Raw genomic sequence first — 23,682 nt, 5'->3', positions numbered from 1 at the left:
CAGGGCCGGCCGGAGCCCACCGGGGCTTCTGCAGGCGGGAGGTCCAGCCCGGGGACGCCCGGTTAGGTAACGGGGAGAAACGTTCCCGTTGAAGGCGGAGCAGGTCCCCAGGGAGGCTGTGAAACCTCCGTGCTCAGAGAGCCTCGCAACTTGGCTGGGCAAGGGCCTGGACAACTCTCTGGTTTAGCTTTTTTGATTCTCATTCTATGGAACAGAATACCATAGGCGAATTCCCACGAGAGTTTAATTAAAATGTGAAATGCTAGGAAAATACTGTCATGCCCGAGCTGAGGAGCGGCAGTACGAGTGTGGCTTTGGAGCAGCGGTGTGCTGTCTGACATGGGGAATGTGGGCACAGCTCTGTCAACTCCTAACTTTATTCTCCTAGGTTACTTTAGTGGCAAAAGGAACATTTGAAAGGCAGAGAGTGGTGTTGAGCAAGTCCTGGGAGATGCTGTAACTATGCTGATAAGAACTCACATTTCAAGGTGTTTTTAGAATCAGGAGTCATACTTTGCTTGTGGGGTTTTTTAATGACATTAAAGACGCTAACATCACTAAATTTTACTTATAATTTGAATTAGCTTAACGTCTTTCTAATTTGATTTTTTTATGGCCCTTCCCTCCTATTGCACAAAAGAATGGGCTTAACAGAATGAGGTGCAATTAGTTTTGTCTCTAGTCTGTACCGTGGCTGCACTGCCCTTCTTCTGATATTCACTCACACTTTGTACTGTATGCCAACAGTTGCATGCAGGTACTGGGCTGCATATTCTGTCTTAGAAATTGGTGTCTCAGATAGCTATCGGCATCATATATACTCACGGTCAGGGTCTTCTGCAAGTGCCCTGCAGTCTTTAAGCAGCCTCCCAATATCCTGTACAGTTTTAGATATTTAGTTTGAGCGATCATACAAAATAATTGGTTTGCCCCGTGTTAGCCAAAAAATCCAGGAGTAGCAGATCTCCCAAATCTTAATTTCCTGCTTCCTGGAAAAACCTTCCTCTTATGGCTCAGTGTGCACACAGGCTTCAGTTCTGCATCTGGCTCCATTTTATGCCAACAGCAGGGTACAAGTATAGAATGTGAAAACACGGGAAGTTTTGTTCCGTAATATCTCAGATGAATAATGGCGAAAATGGCTTGCTTTGTGCTTTTGAAGACTCTGGAAAGAAGTGGTATTAAAACTTTTTCCCCCCACCCCAATCCAATCCGAGTGGTTTCTTACAGTAATTCATAGCTTCTCAGTTTTCTAGCGTGTTTCTTCACAGTGATAATGAAAAGCCAGTTTCTGTGCTGAGTGCTGAATTGGGCTTTCAGATACATTGGTAGATGATACGTCAGCGTGTATGTTAGTGTTATTCATTAATAATATAATTGAAAATCAGGTAACTAGGAGCCACTTAAAAGGATCATGAACAGTAGATTTCCCCCATCTGCTTTACGTGTCTCTTAACTACCTTCCAACATAGCGAATTACTTCCTTTGTCTAGTATATTTTTTGTACTAGAAATACCTATTTTTCATGGAAGACGATTTTTCATAAAACACTGTGAATGACTAGAACTGTAAAACCATAAGCTAGGAATGTTTTAATCCTAGGTCTTGGAGAAATATGTGATAATAAAACAGTTCTAAGTACAGTTGTTTTGCTTGCTTTCTTCACAGAGTTATAGTAAACATAATTCATAGTATCAAAGGATACCATTCAAAGACGATACGTTTTCTGAATGTGGCTTTTGACAGTTCTGGAGATTCTCTACTTGCTGGAGACCACCAAGGGAATATATATGTTTTTGACTTGAATGGAAACAGGTAAGAGTATTTCTATCAAGATGTTTTAATTGTCTTAACATCTGTAACATTCAGAGGTATGGAACTTGCCTGGACAGCTTGCCTCAAGTCTGGTTTTAACCCTCAGTTTTCCATGAATGTGGAAATAGTGGTTTTCTCTGAGCTGAAACTGCAAGCCCTTGTAGGCTCCATAAATATTATTTTATTAGTTTAGCTGCTGCAAAAGATCAGTAGTTTGTAACTCTAAACTGAACAAACAGCAATTTCATGGAACTTAAGCAATTAAATTCTACCACAAGAAGTTATTCTTTGAACAGTACCGATCAATTAATAATATAAGCCGTGAATTACAATAAGTTAGACTTCGTATTGTAGTGTCATTTGCAGAAATATATTAATCAGTCTTTTCAATTTTACACTACTGAGTTTTAATATTTTTATATTTATCATAATTAGATATGGGTTTTTTGCTCTCTTTTGAGTTATTTTTTTCTCTCAGTGAAATATATTGAAATTTATTAAGTTATTCATGTGACATTATGAACCAAAGTTTCCTGACATAATGAGAACATATATTTTTAAATAGGTTCAACCTGGTTCAGCGGACAATGCAGGCTTGCACTGCTTTGGCGTTTAATCTTCGCAGAAAGACAGAATTCCTGGTGGCTTTGGCAGATTATTCCATTAAGTGCTTTGATACAGGTAAGGAGAAATCTAAAAGCTTACTTTCTGGATTGTTCTAAAAAACTGTATCATTCCAGTTTCAATCTGAATTTTTTTGTAAGTTTTCTTGATGGAAATCTTATGTATTTCATGCCATCTGTTCTTCCAAAAAAAACCCCTACAGTTTGGGCCCATGGGGTTATAGTCCTGTGGGTAAACGAACCCTTTGCTTTGTCAACATTTCTTGTTCCCACTGAGTCATGCAGGCATCTGTTCAACTGAATTCTAGCATAGGACCGCAATTATATATGATACCTTTTTTAAAGCGATTCTGTATGTTTGCTTAGAATGATGTGCTGTATGTAAAATCGAACTAAAATCAGTTGACAGTATGTTAGTTTCAACTGCACCAGTTGTTAAGTATATTTACAGTAAAATAGTTGAACAAAGTGACAATATACACTAAAAGAACTGTCAGTACTTGTGAGCATGCAAGTAGATCTGTAGCAAGTAGATCTGTATCCTTATTCAAAAGCGATACCTAAAATTAACCTCGCAGGACAGCTGTGTGTCTCTGTCTTGATTAGAAGTTAAATGGTGAAAGGCATTGACAATTCATTCTTCATAAGTTAATCTTAACCTGTCAAAAAGTGCAGTGGTAGTGTCTCTCATCATCTGGATTTAAATCTTTTTCAAAAGCCATAGGAATCACTCACTTGCAATTTGAGGGTCTGATATTATTAGTGAAGGTTTTAATGTAACACGCTGTTTCCCAAAACAGAGGAATAGTCATAGTTAAGGTCTGAAATCCTCTGCTTTTTCTCCTCCTTTCAACCACAGTAAGACCAAACTTAGATTTTGGATGCAGTTCTTAATTATTCCAGAGTCCTGCATGTTTATATGGTGCTGTTTCTGGATACCAAGTAGTACTAAAGAATGTCTTAAAATATGAAAGTTATTCACATAAGTCGGTATCGGGTAACCTATCCTTAGAGGTGTGTTAGATAATACTTAGTTGGTGGGCTCCATCCCCTGCTTTGGAAGCCATACTATGTAATCCCATGTCATCTTCCCATGTGACAGTAGCTTTAAGCACTGAATTGTCTGTAAGCACAGCAGAAGGTTTGAGTGTTAGGCTGCATGAGCTGCTTTATAGCCGTTTCCCATCTTTGATGCCAGAGCAGTAGGTCAGCTGGAACCACCCTGTGGGCTGTCAGGCAAACTACCCAACATAAACTACCCAACCAAACTACCCACGAATACAGTTTGGTTGCTGGGGGAAGATTAGTGGTCATGCAATCACAAGTGGGAGACAATGTAGTCAGAGCAGTCATTTCCATATTATGCAATGCACAGCATAAAAATGTTTTGGACTCTGAAAGAATTAATGAGGTGTTGCTTTCTGACAGTGCCTTTCTATAGTCATAGCCTATTGTCATTAAACCTTTCTTCCTTGCACCTGTAAATAGCTGTGTAATCATCCATGCAAGTAAAAACAAGTGGAGAATTCTAACTAAGAACATTCGGTCTCAACTTCTAGAGATTACTGTGGGTGTTTACATTGGATAATCTGCCTAGGAGGCATGCTGAACTTAGCTGATCACAGTGTTCGTGACTTTTTAAGATTGATTCTTAGTCTAAATTAAACAAGTCTTTGCAAGTTGGCTTTCTGTGTAGAACTGAGAACAATTTATGAAATCTGTTACTTGGAGATGAGGAGATGGTTATGTTTCTCTAAGGTATAATAACTATAGGAAGACCGATACCTTTGTTTCTTGTTTGTTGGGCTCTGATGGTCAATGGTCATACACTGGATATGCTTAAAAGTCTCTTTCACAGCATAGCGTTGGCAATAAAGAGTAAAGTAGTAGCTGTTTCACTTTGAATTACTTTCATGTCCTTTTCATTGTTTTTCATCAACTCCTGCAGAAACCAAGGAGCTGGTTAGTTGGATGAGGGGACACGATTCTTCGGTGTCTTCCATCTCTGTCCATGGCTCAGGCAGGTATGCCATCACTACATCTGCTGACACAGCACAACTGTGGGACTTGGACACCTTTCAAAGAAAAAGAAAGCTGAATGTTCGTCAGTCTGTGGGTATACAGAAGGTAAGTAAAGAACAATTGGTAAAGGGTGAACAAGCATACAGCTGAATCTCTTCTATGTTCTTTGGGCATATCTTCTTAACTGTCATCCTATCACATCATCCATACCACTGGAATCATGACTCAGTAGTTGTAGAGATCTGTTGGGAACTTCTAAGGAACCTCCATCTTCAGAGATGCTCAAAACTGGGTTGGCTATGACCTTGACTAACCCGATTTAATGTGGAAGTTGGGGCCATCTTCTAGAGTGACCCTGCTCACCTGGGGGTGGGCTCAGAGGACCTTCGGAGATTTATTCTAACCTGAATGATACTGGGATTTAAGGGTGTGGTTAAAAAAACAGTTGTGGTGTCATACAGTCACCACCACCTACCGCATTCAGCTACTTATTCCAAAGTTGCTCTTCTTCCTATGCGCGCTAAGCACTGAACATGGGAACAAACAAAGCTGAAAAGTAACTCAGCAAAAAGACATTGCTGCTTTTCACCCTAGTGGTTTCCTTGGGTTCAGTTTACTGCACAGGCACGCTGGAAGAACAGGGGATGAGAAGGATGACGTGTTTGTGTCAGGGAGTCATCTTCCGTAGCATTACACTGCTTTAAACAGGTCTGCCTGCGCCACCAAATGTCAAACTTTGGCATGAGTACTACAGAAAGTACTGACGCAGTGCCTGCGCGTTGCTTATACACACATGCTGCCCTGCAGTGAGCAATCCTACAAACACCACTTCAAACCAAAGTTCTCATCAGGCTGGTCACTCAAAAGCCATGCTGATTTTGCAGAGAACAAGGCCATTCATTTGTGTCTCTTCACCGTGTTCTAGGTCAGGCAGAAATTTTGTCAGCCTGAAATAGTCACCTAGCAATTGCTGTGGAAGATAATGCATAAATTTTTGTTTGTTTGTTTTAATAAAATTGTTGTGTAGTGTATGTTGCTGAACTAATTATGCCTTCCTTCCAAAGGTGGCTGCATTTCTTTAGTGGACAAGATTTTTCTATTGCTCAGTATCTTTCTTTGTGTAGGCCACATGTAGCGGCTTCTTATTGATAAACGGCTCTTAGAATTTGGTAGGATCAGGATGTTACAGCATGGAAACGACCTTTAAATCCAAACAATAGTAACTACGGTTGAATGACTAAATCACTGTTTGGGAATGAAGAACCTGCACTTTTGGTTTGGCACTACCATTTCTGATAGGACACTGCAAATAATCCAATTTATCTGGATTTCATTTTCCTGTCTTTAGAGAGAATGATACTTATTGCCATGCCACAATTTAAGACCCATAAATGCTTTATTAAAGATCATATTTATTATTAGACTGCAGCCCTGACACTCATTGTCCAAGTTGGATTCTTGCTTGCTGTCTGAGCCATCATAGTAGTGTCATACCACACTCTGCAGTGTACTTTTTGGTGCCTCTTTACTTAAGCCCAGTTGCACTCCAACATACACCTTCTGTTAAGTTGGTATGGGGCAAAGCTAATTTGAAAAGGCAGGGACTGAGCTGCACACTGTAAGAATAGCAGGTGGAAAAAAAAATGAGAAAGAAGAGCTGAGAGAAGGCATCTATAATGACCATTTTCAAAGCATCACTGCGTATTCAGCAGCTGCTTGTGACGATCTTGTAGTATTTTTCTAGGGCAAAGCAGAAAATGAGGAACTGTTCAGTACTCCAGTTTACCAAAATGTAAACTTCACCTATCTGCATGGTAGGCATCTGCTCTCAATTCATTGTCTAAACTTCCTCATGGTCCCTGGAGGAGGAAGACAGCTCAGTCTGTCGTATGATAAATGACTGGTAGGTGAGGTGACGCTTTCCCGACAGGTAACTTCTGCTCACTGTCAAGTGATTAATTTGGCCTGAACATCCAACTTTGTCACATTCAGGAAGATGAATCCCATCCAATGTATCCAAATGTACAGATTTTCAAGGCCCCAAGAGACCATTCAGACCAAAACTCTGAACTTTGTAGCACTGACTGTAAATCTCAGCCAGTGAATTCTTCAGGTAGTCCCTCAGTGTTCAGATACCAGAAGACATTTTAAATTTAGCCTTCAAAATCGTAGGTACAGGGAATTTGCTGGAGCTGCATGTGCTGCTACCAAAATAGAACCTCTGATCTAAACAATAATTTGTCATTAAGCAGGAATTTGACATCCAAAAATGTAAATATTCCAATTTTTTTCTTATTGAGATTACACATAAACAATAAACATGTTCAGAATAACTGAAAAAATATATTTACAAGAATTTTGGTTTTATCTTCATTCATCTTCACAGTAAAAATCTGCACTTCATAGTTAGAGAACACAGTGCTAAACTCTGTAATATTTTTTAGTTTTAGTAGTTGTATGTAAAACTAAGGAGTTTAAAGGTGAATGCTTCATAGAGTGCATTTTCAGGCTCTTGGTGCTATTTGCTGAAGCCAGTTTGTGGAAGATGCAACAAACAGTTGCTGAGTGACCAGTTCTAGCTCATGTCTTCCGTCCTCTCCTGCTCCTGCGTTCTTGTTCCCACCATTTGTATTGCGTCCTCTCTGGCACTCATCAGAAACCTCCACAAGATGGTTTAACAGTCATAAAAATAACATAAAGATTTTGTTGAGTTAAACTGGCGTAGCAAAGGGCACAACAAGTTTTGAACCAGTGCAAGGGAGAGTGGGCCTGCCTGGGCTGTAGCAGGAGAAGGGGAGGCCGCTGCCTTGCATTGCAGCTGCATCACACAGTTACAGTAGTAGCCATACTGTCGTGGTTTCTTGCTGTATTTCATTCTGCCATGTACCTTGGTCCAATTTAAAGGGTACTTCCTTGACAACATAGTCCATTTTTTTCTTTTCCATATTCTTCCAGGTTTTTTTCCTTCCATTGAGTAACACCATCCTCAGCTGTTTCAAAGATAATTCTGTTTTTGCATGGGAATTTGATACTCTTCACTGTAAATACCAGTTGCCAACTCCTGTAGAAGGTTCTGTATTACTTTATAAGGTCTTTGCAGTTACCAGGTAAATTGCTATTTTAAACATTCTAAAGGTGGACTACAAAAATTGTTGTTTTCAAACAGGTTTTCTTTCCTTATTTGTAATGTTTTATGGAAGTATTGAGCGATAGACTATGATAAGCTTTTGAACTCTGCTGTCACTGATACTTTCAGCAAGCACCAATAGCAGTTTTCATTACAGTCCCATAGCAGTTGAAATAAATTAAGTTGATTTTTAATGACCACTAAAATGAGGTTTAAAGTGTCCTTTAAAAAAGCAAATTTTATTATTTGGGAGCTATCTTGTTCTTTCAGGAGAGTACAACAGGAGTAATGACAGACTCAAAAGTGATGTGAGGGCATAGAAGGAAATGTACTAGTAGCTAATTAAATTAGCTAATACTAACTTAAATGATAGTATTCTGATGGAAACTTTGCCTCATCTGTGATCCAGAGATGGACGGATTTTTGTAGCTGGTGGAAAATCAAATCATCTTCACTTATGGTGTTTAGAATCAAAGCAGTTGATACGAATAATCCAGATGCCTGCAGAAGTACGAGCTGTCCGTCACCTGGAATTCCTCCCTGACAGTTTTGATGGCGGCTCCAATCAGGTCAGGTTTTTTACTAAGCTTAAGGCTGGAATATTTGGTTAGTTGATTCAACGCATACTTTGAGGGCTTTTGGGGGACACTGGGGATACGGGCCCATACCATACAAAAGGAAAGTTACTGTGCTAAGTGTTTGCTCAGTTGCTCTTTTAGCTTAAGGGAATGTCATTGCTGAATTGGGTATTCCTCTTTGGTTTACATAGACAATATTAATTGTTGAATCCTTTTAACTTATAGGTCCTTGGAGTGTTAAGTCAAGATAATATTATGAGATTTATCCATATAGGAACATGCAAACTTCTTTTTGTCATTGGAAGCCATGAAGAAGGAATTAGTACAGCAACAGCTAGCCCCAATGGACGGTATATTGCATCAGTAATGGAAAATGGTAGCCTTAATTTATATAGTGTCCAAGCTTTGACTCAAGAAGGAAATAAGGTAGAGTGTGTTACATTTCTTAAAACAACAATAAATCCCATGGAAGTTGATCCTTGTCCACATAACTTTTGTATCAGCAGTAGTTTGCAGACACGTGTTGGAGTGCCATATTTAACAGCACAAATAAAGAAAAAGTGGTTTGTAGAGTTCCCTTCATAGTTACTCCAGCCTGCCAGGTAATACGATGGTTTTAAAGTGTGTATATATATATATATATCACTGTGCTTCTGATGTTGGGAGGAGAGGGAGATATTTCTTTCTACAGCAATAGAACAATTTCTCTTCGTAAGGACGTTTTGGGGGAGATGGAAACAGCGTAATTGTGCTGCTTCTGTTCCATTTCCTAAAGGAAATACAGTTTTGCAAGCGGTGCTGTCTTAAACTGCAGGCATGAATGGTGCTTTTGTTACGGTGATTTTGTTCTTCTTGCTGTGCTAATGTATACCAGCATCCATCATTGTGGCACAATCATACTCCTAATCCTTCCTAAATAACAAACATTCTAAATACCAGTTCTTATTTTATTAAAGTAATTTATTAATGAGAGTCAGGTTTCTAAATCCAGAATTCCATATATCTTTAATCACCATGTCTTTGAAGTAAACAGCAACCAGCTTCGGCTAATGATGGAGTCGGAGCTGAGGAAGGATGTGTAAAGATGTCATGCGTGCATTCCATTTGCACTTTTGCTGCCGGTTTGACATGAACTGGGATATCCACTTTGTTACTTGCTTTCCCAATCTCCAACACTGAATTAATACCTCCCTGACACTGAAGACTAATTAAAGTTTGTAAAGGTCTTTTGTATTCTTTTCAACTGGTGCTATAGAAATGCAAAATATTTTAGTGACATTGAGAAACACGCTAAAGTAAATAACCTGAACAGTACATGATACACATTTATACTGTCCCAATTATATTTTAATATTTGCTAAACAAGGAAATAACATGACGTTTGAGTTGGTTTGGAAGCTACATAAACCTTCTCACAGTCTTTCTAGTTTATTACAGCAGTTTTATTCACTGGCATACTTAATCAGGAGTATACAGTCCATATATATTTATTTATGGTATAAATGTGGCTCTATTCTTGCTATGGCCATCAAGCTCAAAAATATGGCACAAAATAGAGTAAACGTCAAATTACAGTGTTATTTAATCTGTTTTACAAGATGTTAACTGCGGTATTTTCACTTAATATTAGCCTCCACCACCCATGTTCAAAGTAGTAGAAGATTGGGCCAAGTGCACATCAAAAGCAAATAAACTGACAAGAGTGACTTCAGGAAGGTCAGAGCAGCCTTTGAAATCTAAAGGAAGCATAATTCAAACCAGATTGCTCAATCTGCAAGCGAACACATCACTTGAAAATAAAGAGGTAGGAAGAAGTTGCAAATATTTTGTTCTCCAGTCTGCAGCATTTAAATTTCATTGCAAAAAAATATTTATCTGCTTACTTTAAAGAACAAGTTCAGGCACCGATTCACTTGGATGTTTGAGCAGAGAGGGGATTGAGGGAGTTCTAATGCCATTTCCTCTCTCTGTTTAGCCCGTACTCCACTATTACGTGACACAGCCAGAGCTGCCTCCAAGTCAGCTTGGGGTACCTCTGAAGTTGTTAAAGCAAGCTGTGACACATTTGGATATTTGCTAGCTCTGATCTGCTTCCCTGCTAGGAAACTGGCACCTCTAAAATGTCTGCCTAGAAGCCATTTAATTTTTTATTAATTATTTAGAAGATGCATTACTGTTACATTTATTTCCCTTCTGTCATCTTTGTGCCATCTTCTCTCTGTGTCTTTATCTTGCATCTCATATGCGTATATATATTCTCATATATACGCACACACATATATATACACAGATTTATATCTATATCCTCCTGTAACATTCATTACAATATGATCTATTCTTTATGTCGATATTCTTTATGGTTTGGCTATATCCATCATTTAATTATATATAGTTTAGTCAGTTAGGGTCTGATTTGCTTCTGACTGAAATCAATGGCAGCTGTTCTTTGAGTTCAGTAGATGAATGATCTTTTGAATTATCTTTTTTGTTGCTGAAATACCTAGGATTATGTTACAGATAGCAGTACACATATTTATTTTTTTAAATATTATGTTAGGAACTTCAGTATTTAGCTACTATCATCAATTAGAGTGCAAGGAAAGAGATTATGAAGGGCGAATCCTTACATTTATTGTTGATCCCCTATCTTGTAGAACGAATTGCCAGGTGGATTAAACAAGAAACGTCTGCGGGCCTTATTGAAAGGATTTGGAGAATATCCAGCAAAGTACAGGTATGTTTGTGTGCATGTTCATGCTTGCACAAAATAAAATTGCTTGTGTTTACTGGCCTATGAAGAAGTTGCTTGACTAAGTCTGCATTTTAATTGCAGGATGTTTGTTTGGCGTTCCTTATTACAGCTTCCTGAAAACCACTTAGCATTCAGTAGCCTCATAGATAAGGGTACCCACAGTGCATTTGTGAATATTCAAAATGAGTATCCCATCAAAAGTAGGAAACTGCTGAGAGTTTTACAGAGGTAAAATATATATTTATATTTATTTAAATATTATAATTTTTATTTTCATATAGTGATCTGAAATGTATCTAATAGATGGAATCAGCTGTATGGAAAATTCTAGAATGAAATAGTAGTACCCTCATGTAATTTTGGTTTTATAACTCGTGTAATCCTGCATCTATCTTGAAGTTTACAGTCTTTCTATGTTGTGGTTCTGTAGTGCAAATTTTTGTTTGGTTTTGGATCGATGTTTTCTACACCTTTGTTTGCCTTTGTGTATAGGACCTTATCAGCTCTAGCTCACTGGTCTGCTATCTTTGCTGAGACGCCTTATATTCCTTTGCTAGCATTCCCATTTGTAAAATTATTCCAGAACAACCAGCTGATCTGCTTTGAAGTTGTTGCTACAGTAGTAGGTAAGCAATGATTTTAAAGACTCAAATGTGCTGCAACATGTTTAAGCTTTCCCATGCAAAAGAGCTTTTCCTGATGAAATGAATGAGGTATTTCCTAAGAGGTCACCAGGCTCCCTTTTAAAGGTGTTGCCAGGAATTAACATGTAGCGACTGTGTGCTTAAAACAAAAACCTGCTTTTAAATAAAACCAAGACATTAGACTTCCTTTTGCAGTGTTTCTAGCAAAAAGTTAGCAGTTTAACAGTATTTGTAACGTCTAATCACTAAAACAAATCTATCTAGCATAATTATATCATAACTAAAATCTGAGAGACCTGGGAAAAGTAGTCACGCACCCCCACCCCTTCGCCCACTCCCAGTCAAAAGGGAATGATCTCTTTTAAAGTTTGACCATGTTTAGTTGTCCTAAGCATGTGGTAACTCAAAATGAGACATTTGGCTGAAAGCTGGCTACGGCTGTCTTCTGAAGAAACGTTCTAAATTAAAGTGCTTTACACTTAAATTAGTTGTTGCAGCTGCTGCTAAGTCTACAGAAGATATGTGCTGCCAAGCATACATACCCACTTTACAAACACATGCTGTTAGTGAATAAGTATCCAAGTTTACGGAAATTATTCTTAGTATGTTAAAAATTACTTGATCCAGGCTGTAGTTTCATGAGACAGAAATACCGGTTTAAGTATTCCCATCTGCCTGCAACCACAGCACACGGACTTTTTTTCATTTTATTTTTGAGCCAGATTAGTTCCCCAGTCTGGTTCACAGTGTACTGACACAAACACTTAATGCCAGTACAGCTGCAGGAGCAGTGAAGTGTGGGAATGGATTAGGAATAAATGCTAGGAAAGAGGAGAGATGGGAATATCTTAAATAGGTTTTGCTGCCTAAAACTACCTCTTAAATTTATACTCTTTATAACCAAACCTTAAGGCTGAAAAGAGTCTATCACTCTGGATTACAGTGGATTGTGTTGGCCTTTTTTTTTTTCTCTTTCAGTTAATTTTTGTCAACACTGGTTTGAGTATTTTCCCAATCCTCCAGTTAATGTCCTTAGTATGATGGAGAATGTTTTGGCACATCATGACAAAGAACTACTTCAGCATTTAATAAAATGCAATGTGACTTCACAGGTAATATTCTAGCCAGCTTTTGTATATAAAGTGTCACTGCAGTGAATGATAGTGCGCTAGTCTTTTGTTTGGAAGTAATTCTTTTTTGAGGGAGTTTTCATTAAATAACAGTGAGTGATATGAGAGTGTAAAGAATGTATCGTTGCTTTCCTGCAATTTTTCCTTTTCCATGATCATAAATCTCATGTACATGCTACTGTAGTTCTTAGCAGTCCTTTGCTTTCAAGTCTACGTTGCTTGAAAATCTACTTATCAAATCATAAATGTAGTTGGTTTTTTTTTTTTTAAAGCGGACGTGGGTGTGGGGAATTAATTTTGTAATCCCTATTTATCATTAGGGATGAATTTAGCTTCACAGATCTAAACAGAAGATCTAGACATCCAGTGAAATAAGAAGTTTATTTATAATCACCCCATATTAATTTTGAATGTTTATAGTTGATGATAATTTTTATCTTCAAATATTCTGGTTAAGTTCCTGTTTCTTTCACAAACCAATAGATTCTCAGTATAAGGCAAGAAAAATTGATATTATTTATTTAAAAGGAATGGTAAAATGGCACTAATGGATTATTTTGTCAATTTTCCCAAATAATGTAGGTGTATGCTTGGCCTCTTCTAGAAACACTGTTCTCTGAGGTTCTAACAAGAGAAGAATGGCTGAAAGTCTTTGACAATATCTTCTCCAACCATCCTTCGTACTTTCTAATGATTGTTGTTGCCTATATTATATGTTCCAGAGCTCCCTTGCTTCACTGTAATCAAACACGGGATTTTGAGGTAAACATCTTCATATTTAAGTCAGTCATGTGAAAGTGTGCCTGCACAGACGTATAAAACATTTATCTGTTGTTACAGAGGTTAGAAGGAGATGTTTCATTTCCACATTAATATATTATTACTTATTTCTGAACAATGACATCTAGTACCTGACAAATATACAATAAATGAGCAAAATACTGAGCATTTTCCTGCAGTTTCATGCTATGAGATCTTTAAAAGCTTTCATTAGCTTTCTAATGCCACTAAAAGCCATTTTGTAAATGTCATAGTTCATCAACCACAAAATAATTCTGCCTCTTTTTTGGGGATCTAATATGAACTTGTGCCTGTGGAGACAAGACACAGTCATTCTGTCATGTTGTTTCATTATTTTGCTTTCCGATTTGCAAAATTAGGCAGTATTATTTGATGTTCTGTGAAGCTAAATGAAAATGTTTCTTTATGTTTAGCCTTACATGCGGGGAGGAGGTTTTTTCATATGAAAACATCTGTAGGCAAACAAAGGGTTCCACCTTGAAAATGTGCTTGTGAGCAGTCAGTTTGACAGACATCAAACAGACAACATTATTGCTATGTTTAATAATAACCAATTTAAAGATTTTCTTGGTGAATAAGATCTTTGACAGGAAGAATAGTCCCTCAAGAAGAGGAACTTCCAAGCTTCATGTTTGAACACCAGAAGCGGAGGAAGGTTTATCCAGTGGTAGGAGTGTTCGTGCAGGCATTTGGACACTCTAAATTCACACTTAGCTTTCCAGATCCCTTACGCAACTGCCATTTGAAGAGAAGGAAAAGAACCAGAGCATACTCTTACAACTTGAAGAGGTTTGCTTCAAGTCATTTGACCCAGTGATATTTTACTAATTGGTAGGGCTAACTTAATAATCCCTCTTTAAATCAACTTTTGGAATATAGATCTTGCTAATTTACCTAATTATTCCCAAATAGGCATATTACAAAACTTGCTTAATCTTTTGTAGAATGTAAATGTAGAATGTCTCTTGCAGTATTTCTTTCATCATCGTAACAACCTGGACATTAACGTTGTGATTAAGGAAGCTTATCATCTTATGGAGGCTACACCACTAGATATCCATCCACAGCGTATGCTTGATGACTTCATACCACTTACAAAAGGACAGTACCCTGTATTTAATAAATATCCCGAGTTCATTGTGGATTATCAAACTCGGGAACTGGAGAGGATCAGACAGGATGAAATTGAATACTTACGAGAGAGGTATTAATGGGAAAGTTGAAGACAATATCAGACTGGGGGGACAGGTGGACACAATTGCCTTTTTCTGTTGTAATGTGTGCTTGAGAAGAAAGAGTTAAAAAAATTCAGGACAATGACTTTAAATAGCTGCTAAAGGTTAAGATTTACTTGGTTTGATGCATTTTTAAGTTAGATTGGTAGTCTTATCTTAAAAAATATTTGTTAATTCACAGAAAACATTGGGCTGCAAGTCTTCAAACTTGAAAGCTTGTAAGTCAGAGCCTAAAGCTCTACTGGCTTTTGTAGTGTCCAACTTTGTGAAGAGTTCTTAGCTTGCTGTTGAAGTCAGTGGGTACCATGATGCCATGGCACCTTTAGAGACTATTTTTTGTTAAGAATGTGAGGAAGAAAATATCGGCACTCACCTGCAACACCTTGTTGTCTGTAACAGCCAGTATTGTAACTCTTCCTTATGTACTTTATCAGTACCTATGAGGGATGCCATACTCTTTCATGACATCTCATTTCAGTCATTCTTTGTCATCGATTTCTAAGTAATCAAGTAATTTCTTGATGCTTGGCTTGAATTGTTAACATGTGGTCTCCTTCCATTTAGACAATTAGCGCATGAATTAGAGGCTAAAGCACAGGAACGGAAAGCAGAAGATGAAGCCTGGTATCGAAAGCAGGAATTACTTCGAGAAGCTGAAGAACAGAGGCGAAAAATGCTACTGGTAGAAGAAGAGAAGCTGGCAGAACAGAGGCAGAGGTATTAGAATATGAGAAGCATTAGGGGCCTTGCTACTGTATCCTGCTATTACATTTTTAACCATGAATAAAGAAGAAATAGCCACTAATTTGTATAAATTGTAATGTGGGAAAACAGTGTGGTCTGGTGGGTCAGATTTTGGTGTGGGAATGAAGTGATCTGGGTTGTATTACTGCCTTGCCTGAGGGAATACAGCAGATTAGAGGCCAAGTCACTTCATATTTCTGTCTCAGCTCCCAGCCTTTTGTCTGGTCTCTTCGGATTGTGAATGCTTTTAAGCAGTCGATTGCTGCATGTTTCACACTGAGACTTCGGAGTTGCACTGTGGGCAGACTCACGCCACAAATATAAGAGCCACTTACAGTATCAGTGACTGTACACATTCTTGTATTTCTTGTGGATTTAGAAAAAAAGACTGCTTTATATGTCAGTTGCTGAGCAAAGGGTTATGATAGTACTGAAGCTGAACTCTTAGTTTGTACATTTTGCAGTTGTGAAGGTTTAAGAGAGTTTCAACATCTCCATGATTTTTTAGATCAACTACAAGTAATCATAGAATCATTTAGGTTGGAAAAGACCCTTAAGATTGTCGAGTCCAACCGTTAACCTAACGCTCCCAGATCCATCACTAGGCCATGTCCCTAAGCACCACATCTCCAGGTGCTTCTCTTAAACCTCTGTAACCTACAGAGTAAGGTGGGGTTTGGGGTTTTTTTTAGAGGGCAGTGAGCCTTTCTTTGCAAACTAATTCTTGAGTTTGTGATTTTGTTCCTTGAAACGTTATCCTCCCCCTCTACTCTGCCCTGGTGAGACCCCACCTGGAGTATTGTGTCCAGTTCTGGGCTCCCCAGTTCAAGAAAGATGAGGAACTCCTAGAAAGAGCCCAGAGGAGAGCAACTAGCATGATAAAGGGACTGGAGCATCTCCCCTATGAGGAAAGGCTGAGAGAGTTGGGCTTGTTCAGCCTGAAGAAGAGAACACTGAGGGGGGACCTCATCAACACATACAAATATCTTAAGGGTGGGTGTCACGAGGACAGAGCCAGACTCTTCTCAGTGGTGCTCAGTGACAGGACAAGGGGCAATGGGCACAAACTGAAACATAAGAGGTTTCAGTTGAATATGAGGAAGAACTTCTTTACTTTGAGGGTGACAGAGCACTGGAACAGGCTGCCTAGGGGGGTTGTGGAGTCTCCTTCTCTGGAGATATTCAAAGCCCGCCTGTATGAAGTCCTGTGTAACCTGCTCTAGGTGACCCTGCTTTAGCAGGGAGGGGTGGACTGGATGATCTCCTGAGGTCCCTTCCAACCCTTGCCATTCTGTGATTCTGTGAAAGAGTTTGGTATTTTCCAAATAAATTTAGGACTAATTTTGTGCAGAAATAGGTACCAGGACACTGGCAATTATTCTAAGGAATAGTTTCCAGTTCTGGATTATTGCAATAGTAAACTAGTGCTTATTGAAGTAGAACAGAAATAGGGCACAGGACTTGAAAGCTTATTTGGGGACGTTGCTATTAGAGGATATCTGTGTGTCTGTGACTTTAATTTTGTCTTGCAAATGAAAACTGGACAATTTGAAAGAAAGAAAGCAACTTGTCCTGAGCTTTTTAAGTTAGAGATTAGCTCACAGTAACTAATGTATAACTGCAGTGCAAGTTTGTGCTCTTTGTTACTGACCTTTCATATATATAAATCCCCTTGTTTCTGTTCATTGTGGCTTTGAAGACTAGCTGCTGTGAAAAGAGAACTGAAAGTAAAGGAACTACAATTTCTAGATGCTTCGAGAAGGCGTTTTCTGAAGTACCAGCAGGATCAGCGTCAAATGGAACTGAAACGTCTTGATGATGAAATTGCAAGAAAGGCTGAGTATTGCTTAAGCAATTCTTTTCTTGAAGGTTTGTGAGTGAAAATAAACAAGGAAAAAACACATAACTAAAATTTCAGTTGATATGCTGTGATTTGTGAGCCCAGAGGTGTATTTAGCATGAGAAGGTAAATGCATAATTTAACAGTTTTATTTGGCACTTACTATGTTCTACTGGCTTGTTTTAACTGGCAAAATTCCTGAGAAAAGCCAGATTCATCTGTATATCAGCAGTGTTGAAAAATGTGATGAGCTCCTTAAAGGACTAGTGAATTCTCAGCTGTCTGTGGGCTGTATGTCCAGATTGCAAATTAAGTCTGCCATTGATTGAGAGGCTCTGCAGCAGCCTCTGGCCAGGCCTGGCTCTGTCCCATGTTACTAGCTCGAGCACCATGGCATGCAGATGCTGAGAGTGGAAGCTTTTGAACCTCATGGGCATGAATTGTGTCTCTGCAGGGCCATTCCTTGTGTCTCAGCATCGCGCTTTGCAGAGCACAGTGCAGCTGTGTGTGTGTTTCCACAGTCAGGGCACTGTAAGATTTGTTAGCTCCAGCTCAGCACAGGTTCTGCCAGGTGCAAAGTGGCCGCTGCCCTGTCTGTGTGCAGTCCTCCTCAGTGTTCTGGGTTCGGAGTCTCGTTCAATTTGGAGCTGCATCTGGCAGATGATTAGCACTAGATCAAGCCTGACATTTCCCTAATATGCTTGGCTGGATGCAAAACTATTCCTGTGCCTCTTTTCCACCTTGCCCTGTACTTTCGATATGCAGTATTTTCCATTATTCATGTTCTGATGGAAAGTTAACTAGAATTTAGAAGTAGGGTGTGCCTTGGGGTTTTGGACATTTTTCTTGATACTGTTTTTTTAAGGGGGAAGAATTTCTCCTTTGCTGTATTTCACGTGTTTCTCTTCTCCTCAAGGCATCCATGAGAGAGCAGGAAACAGCTGCTATTGTTCAAGATGTAGAAGTACGAAGGATGGAACTTGAATCACAAAGACAGCTTTTTGAACAGGTAGTTCTTAGGGATTCTATACAGATGTTTATATTTAGTGGTTCTTCCTTTGCAGTTCTCAGATTCAGTTGTGTTCATTCAAGCAGACTTTGTGAAGAAAAAGCGGGCTTTTTTTTTTTTTTTTTTTTTTACCCTTTTCCTCTCTGATACCTTTTTTAGAATAAACTTTTAATAAAAGCATTAGTAGAACTCACTGTTACCTGTTTTTCTGGGAGAAAATACCCATATCCTCCCCATTTTATTCTTCTCCTGTGCAGAGGTATCATTTGATTGCTGCAGGGTTTATCTGTGTGCTTGGCTGGTTGAGAGAAGCGAGAAACGTGTAAATAAGAAATAAGTCTATAACAATATGTTCCTCATCCCAGAAACTCCCACCTTTTCATCTGTGGTATCCAGATATATCTACATTTTCTGGAGAGGACAGTATAGCAGATTGATGTAGTTGATGAAAAAATATCTAATTGCCAACAACATCATTAAGCAAAAAGGAATGGGTGGTTCATGGGGAATGTGCAGTTCCTTTCTCAAATGACTGACTTACAATTCAGAAAGATCACTCTTCAGTAATAAAGGGGCTTAATCAATACTACTGTTTAAAGTTAAATATAAGTTGATTATAAATAATGACTGAAAAGTAAGGCTGCCAGTGGAAGACTTTTAGTAATGTCCGTTTTGATTAGAAATAGTAAGTGAAGTATTTAAAAATCCCAGCTACATGTGCCAGTCTTGCATACCTGCAGATCTGATGGAATGCAGGCAGAAGTGGAGATCCAGATAGCTAATCCTTATTTTGAAGTATGTTGTCCACTTATATTTGGCTTTTTAAAGCTTTTGGACATAAACTTTTTATAACCCATGCTGAGCGTAACTGGGCTAAGTTTCTTTTAGCATTTATTTATTAAAGACACAGCCAGCTGTGTTGTGGCTACGTAACCTAAACCAGGCTAAGCTCATTTGTGTTCCAGTACATGTAAAGTCAGCTGTTTAAGGGAACTATTTCTACAGGGATCAGCCTCTTTAGGCTAGAGAGGTAGCAATTACTTAACTAACTGAGGATGTATGTCTGCCCACAACAGTCTGTGTAGACAGGCTTTCCCTGCCTGTGCCCTGAACTGACTGTTTTACTGCCGTTGGTGAGGGGCTATACTCAAGCTTAGAAGGCTGTGTGTGTTAACTTTGCTTCAGGACCCTGCTGACACAGCTCAATAGATTCCTGCAGGCCTGGGAAGGGGTCACATCTTTTCCAGAAAACTCTGTAGATGTGCCCCGATGAATGTGAAGAAAAGGTGGTGAGAGTTAAAATTCTATTTCTAGATCTACTGCTGATTCATACTACTTTGGCAAATCATCTCTGTATTCAAGCTCTGCAGTGTTTATTATAAGTCCCCGTACCACGAAACATGATTTATATTTGTGAAACATTTTGAGGTTTTGGCTAAAATGTGCCATAAAAGTGTAGAATATTTTCATGGTGAGTCTAATTCATTTAAGTTGGAATTCTGCTTTTATGCCCCACTGTAATCCAGGGAATGGAATTATATCACCTGCGAGACCACTGTGAGGACTCGGGCTTAGTGTAATTCCAAGCGGATTAAACAGCAGGGACTATCACTTTCTTGGACAGTTATGATATGTAGTGCTTTGAGATGTGTGGATATATTCAAATACTAGTGTAATTAAATTCTAATAAATGTGAAAGAGGCAGAATTACAAATGTGGATTAGTAGCTTAGCAACAATAATTTATGTTTGTGTGTTTGGCAGCATCTAATCAAAGATCAAGAGGCAGTTACAAAGGAAATGGAAGAAGAGGTCGATGCCCATCGAAGAAGGGTGGATCTGGAAGATCACCTTGTTCAGCGATTGATGGAAATAGATAGAGAAGAAAACCAGAAAGCCCAGATAGTAAGATGATTGGGTCTTAACATGTATTTTGGGAGTTAGTATGCTAACTAGTACAAGTAGTACTAGTTAATAGTATTTCAATTGCAATTAACTAGTTCAAGTTAATACAAAAATATTTTCTAAGGAAATCTAATTTCTAGATACCTATAGTAATAGATTATGACAGTATGTTTAAAGTTTTGAGGTTTTCAAAAATCTGACTGAAGTGTCCAAACAATACTGCAGTTCTCTGGGCCTGCCGTGAATACTAACTTTGCTTTGCTTCTCAGAACTTAGGAGGCATATAAGACTCAAAAGTGCTTTTCAGAACAAGACATCCTCCTGTTAAGGAACACGTGTTATTTGCAACCATAATAAAACAAAAGTAAGCCTCAAAGGGACTTTCAGTTGGTAGTGCTTGGCAGGGAATTCAGCTATAGAAGCTGTCTTCTTGATCATGGTAATGAATGTGTGTAGCTTGACATTAGGAATTGTTCAGATTTTCAAGCTCAGAACTTGTAACTGCACAGTTGGAAAAATAGTTGCAGCTAACCCACTGCCCATATGCTTGGCATCTGCATTTATATTTTGTCTAGAAATAAACATATGGGTCTGAATTTTTGTAAACAGCCTTCAGTTTTTGGAAGCAGATGGATGTGGGTGGAAGTATTGGCATCCAGGTAGCAATCTTATGTTAGTTGCACCTGTAAATCATAATAAATCCCTGCTAGGAAAGCAAAATCCCCAAAATCATGGGGAGGGTTGATGCATCTTTCCAAAAGATTAAAAAAAACCCAAACCAAACAAGAAAAGACCCTCAGTAAGGGAAAGAATGAGAAGGATGAAGAAGCAGCAGAAGAAAGCCCTGATGAATGAGCCAGCTTGCTGTAATGGATGGGGGAGTGGCGCTGCAGGTACAGGCTCCCAGCTGGGACATCTGACAGTGGTAGTGGAGAACACTTCAGTTCATCTTATCTGTACATAAGGCTGTGTACTTGAAATAGGGTAATCGTACTCCTGGTAAGAAAGATGTTTTATTAGGTGGCTGAAGAACATTTAGCCAAAGCAGAGCAGAAACGCATTGACACTGACTGGAGGTTGCAAGCATTGCATAAACTAAGGCGCGATGATCAGGACCGCGAGAAGCGTTATGAAGAGATAGCCAAGCTCCTCCAGGACAACAGGGTGAAAGAAGCAGAACTGCTGAAGGCCGTGAGGGAAGCAGAAGAAAAAAAGGTATTTGCATTATTTCTTTTTTGAAGTGGGACTGGCACAAATGTAACTGTCTCTTGCCCATAACATGGTAGAGCATAAAACTGAAAGGTATTGAAGAAATATATTGTTAGGAATCTCCTTCCGTGTCTTGACTGGAAGTTTCTGGAAACACTAGAGCAAATTGGTAAGGATAATTTAGGCTTAGGAAAGCATATTCCTAATTCTGTAAATTCCTTTTTTTTTTTTTTTTCCCCCCCCCTCTGACCCAAGATTTTTACATTTCTCCAGGTGTCTGAATGAGAACTTTTTGAAAAAGAAACATTCACTGACCTTAATAACATATTTTGATTTAAGGGTGAAGTTTAGCCTGTAATAATCCAGATGATTTTAATAATTGCTTTTTACTCACGACACATCTGTTGAGGACACATTTAATATCTCTATTGCACAGCGGGAAGAAGTTATACAGAAAAAAGCTCAACTGGAAGAAGAGCAGAAGGCTGCTGCTGCTGCAGATGAGCACAGGAAGCAGTTTTTAGAAGACAAAATGAATGACGCATTAGAATTGGCTGAAAAGCTGCAAAGAGAAGATGGCTATTTTGGTGAGCATATAGATAATGCAGTTCTCCTGTGTGGATGTTGGCATGAAGCATTCAGCAACTGAATACAAACCCAAGTGTCCACTATTGGGGATAAAATTAAGCTTAACTCCTTTCCGTAAGCGCTTTTTGACAGTATTCTTTCATGAAACCAATATATCAGGCCAGACTTAGGTATCAAACTGAGATCCCTTTCTCTCAGATGCAGCAATATAAATGGCATTTTTGGTAGGAGCACAGGTTTAGATCAGCTTAAGCCGATCATAAAATCACGTCCCTTAGAAATCCTCTGTCAAATAATGTAAAGAACAGCAGACTCACTGCCAACAAGTGACTTTGCCAAGTGGGTGTTCGCAGGAAAAAAAGATTTATGCGCTTCCAGAATTGGCCAGTACATCCTTCTCAAATGCTGCATTTGTGTGTTTTTGCAGATATTTCTCCTATTCCCCTGTCTCTGCAAAGCTCGCACAAGATTAGTGATTAGTATTAAAATTAGGTGATTAATATTGCTTTGGGCGAACTTTTTCAGACTTTGCCCTTATTTGCCTAATGTTTTTAATATGGAGTAATTTGCAACTGCAAATTATTAAAATGGGTGTCTCCTCCTAGAACTGCAAGTACGAGTAGCTGTATTCCACATGATCTGAGTGGCCCATTTGTCAGAAGATTAATTATATAGGACGAAACAGCACATGTGGAGCTGTAATTTCTTAAAATGAAACACAGTGAGGCATAGCTTTGACCCGTAGACTAGAAACATTGACTTCTAATTCTGAGCAAATTGTACTTGCCATTAGCTGGAGTGAGTGATTGTTCCAGTTTTGCTTCCTGGAGAAAAACTGTTTCACCTCAAGCTAGAAAAAAATTCACTAGAAATTTAAACACTTTTAATTTACAAAGAATCCTTCTCCCCATTTCCCACAGAGAGGCTGTGTGATTTAAAGGCTGGACGTCCAGAGAGAGGGGTAGAACTCCAGCAGGTGCCACGGTCTGGAAACATCTGTCTGAATGATTTGTCTGCATCAGAGTCATCATCACACCGTAAGTTTCTAAGTTAGGACCCTCCTTCCTTTAACATTTAATTTCAGAAGCATTACTGGAACACTTAATTGTGTGATTGAGTCATTATTGGTTGTGCAGGTGTTTAGGGGATAGTAAACCAGTTTATTGTTGTATTCTATTTCACACCTGAAAAAATGTCTTCGTTACCAGGGGCAGCACAGGTAGGGAGTGCCTGCAGTGTGTCGTGTTATGAGAGCAGTGTCCCTCAGGGGTCTGTACTGCGGCCGGTGCTGTTTAACGTATTCATCAATGACATAGGGTACACTCGATCTCGCTGTCTCAGCAAGTTTGCAGATGACACCAAGCTGAGTGGTGCGGTTGACACGCCAGAAGGACGGGATGTCATCCAGAGAGACCTGGATAGGCTGGAGAGGTGGGCCTGTGTGAACCTCATGAGGTTCAAAAGGCCAAGTGCAAGGTCATGCACCTGGGTCGGGGCAACCCCTGGTATCAATACAGGTTGGGGGAAGAAAGGATGGAGAGCAGCCCCACTGAGAGGGACTTCGGGGTGCCGGTGGATGAAAAGCTGGACATGAGCTGGCAATGTGCACTGGCAGCCCAGAAGGCCAACTGTACTCTGGGCTGCATCAGGAGAAGCGTGGC

The 23,682-nt window shown here is 39.1% G+C and overlaps 1 protein-coding gene across 1 annotated transcript in view; it reads left to right on the top strand.

Annotated features, from left to right (window-relative positions):
• The first annotated feature begins 25 nt into the window (after nucleotides 1–25).
• TBC1D31 (TBC1 domain family member 31) overlaps nucleotides 26–23,682 on the top strand; it is a 25,369-nt gene continuing 1,712 nt past the window's right edge. The window contains exons 1-21 of the mRNA XM_035891586.1: nucleotides 26–66; nucleotides 1,669–1,815; nucleotides 2,381–2,496; nucleotides 4,387–4,565; nucleotides 7,416–7,567; nucleotides 7,997–8,156; nucleotides 8,391–8,591; nucleotides 9,796–9,969; nucleotides 10,820–10,899; nucleotides 10,999–11,145; nucleotides 11,410–11,543; nucleotides 12,540–12,673; nucleotides 13,274–13,453; nucleotides 14,464–14,696; nucleotides 15,292–15,444; nucleotides 17,171–17,306; nucleotides 18,228–18,320; nucleotides 20,084–20,224; nucleotides 21,245–21,439; nucleotides 21,870–22,020; nucleotides 22,942–23,058. Coding sequence (XP_035747479.1) covers nucleotides 2,403–2,496; nucleotides 4,387–4,565; nucleotides 7,416–7,567; nucleotides 7,997–8,156; nucleotides 8,391–8,591; nucleotides 9,796–9,969; nucleotides 10,820–10,899; nucleotides 10,999–11,145; nucleotides 11,410–11,543; nucleotides 12,540–12,673; nucleotides 13,274–13,453; nucleotides 14,464–14,696; nucleotides 15,292–15,444; nucleotides 17,171–17,306; nucleotides 18,228–18,320; nucleotides 20,084–20,224; nucleotides 21,245–21,439; nucleotides 21,870–22,020; nucleotides 22,942–23,058 — 2,854 coding nt within the window. The 5' untranslated portion in view covers nucleotides 26–66; nucleotides 1,669–1,815; nucleotides 2,381–2,402. The remainder of the gene's footprint in view (nucleotides 67–1,668; nucleotides 1,816–2,380; nucleotides 2,497–4,386; nucleotides 4,566–7,415; nucleotides 7,568–7,996; nucleotides 8,157–8,390; nucleotides 8,592–9,795; nucleotides 9,970–10,819; nucleotides 10,900–10,998; nucleotides 11,146–11,409; nucleotides 11,544–12,539; nucleotides 12,674–13,273; nucleotides 13,454–14,463; nucleotides 14,697–15,291; nucleotides 15,445–17,170; nucleotides 17,307–18,227; nucleotides 18,321–20,083; nucleotides 20,225–21,244; nucleotides 21,440–21,869; nucleotides 22,021–22,941; nucleotides 23,059–23,682) is intronic.

The sequence above is a fragment of the Egretta garzetta genome, unplaced genomic scaffold (genome assembly GCF_000687185.1).
Source record: "Egretta garzetta isolate BGI_Z169 unplaced genomic scaffold, ASM68718v1 scaffold13, whole genome shotgun sequence".
NCBI classification, from domain to species: Eukaryota; Metazoa; Chordata; class Aves; order Pelecaniformes; family Ardeidae; genus Egretta; species Egretta garzetta.
Note: the sequence above shows the minus strand (reverse complement) of the source record. Positions and strands in the feature narration are given on the sequence as shown.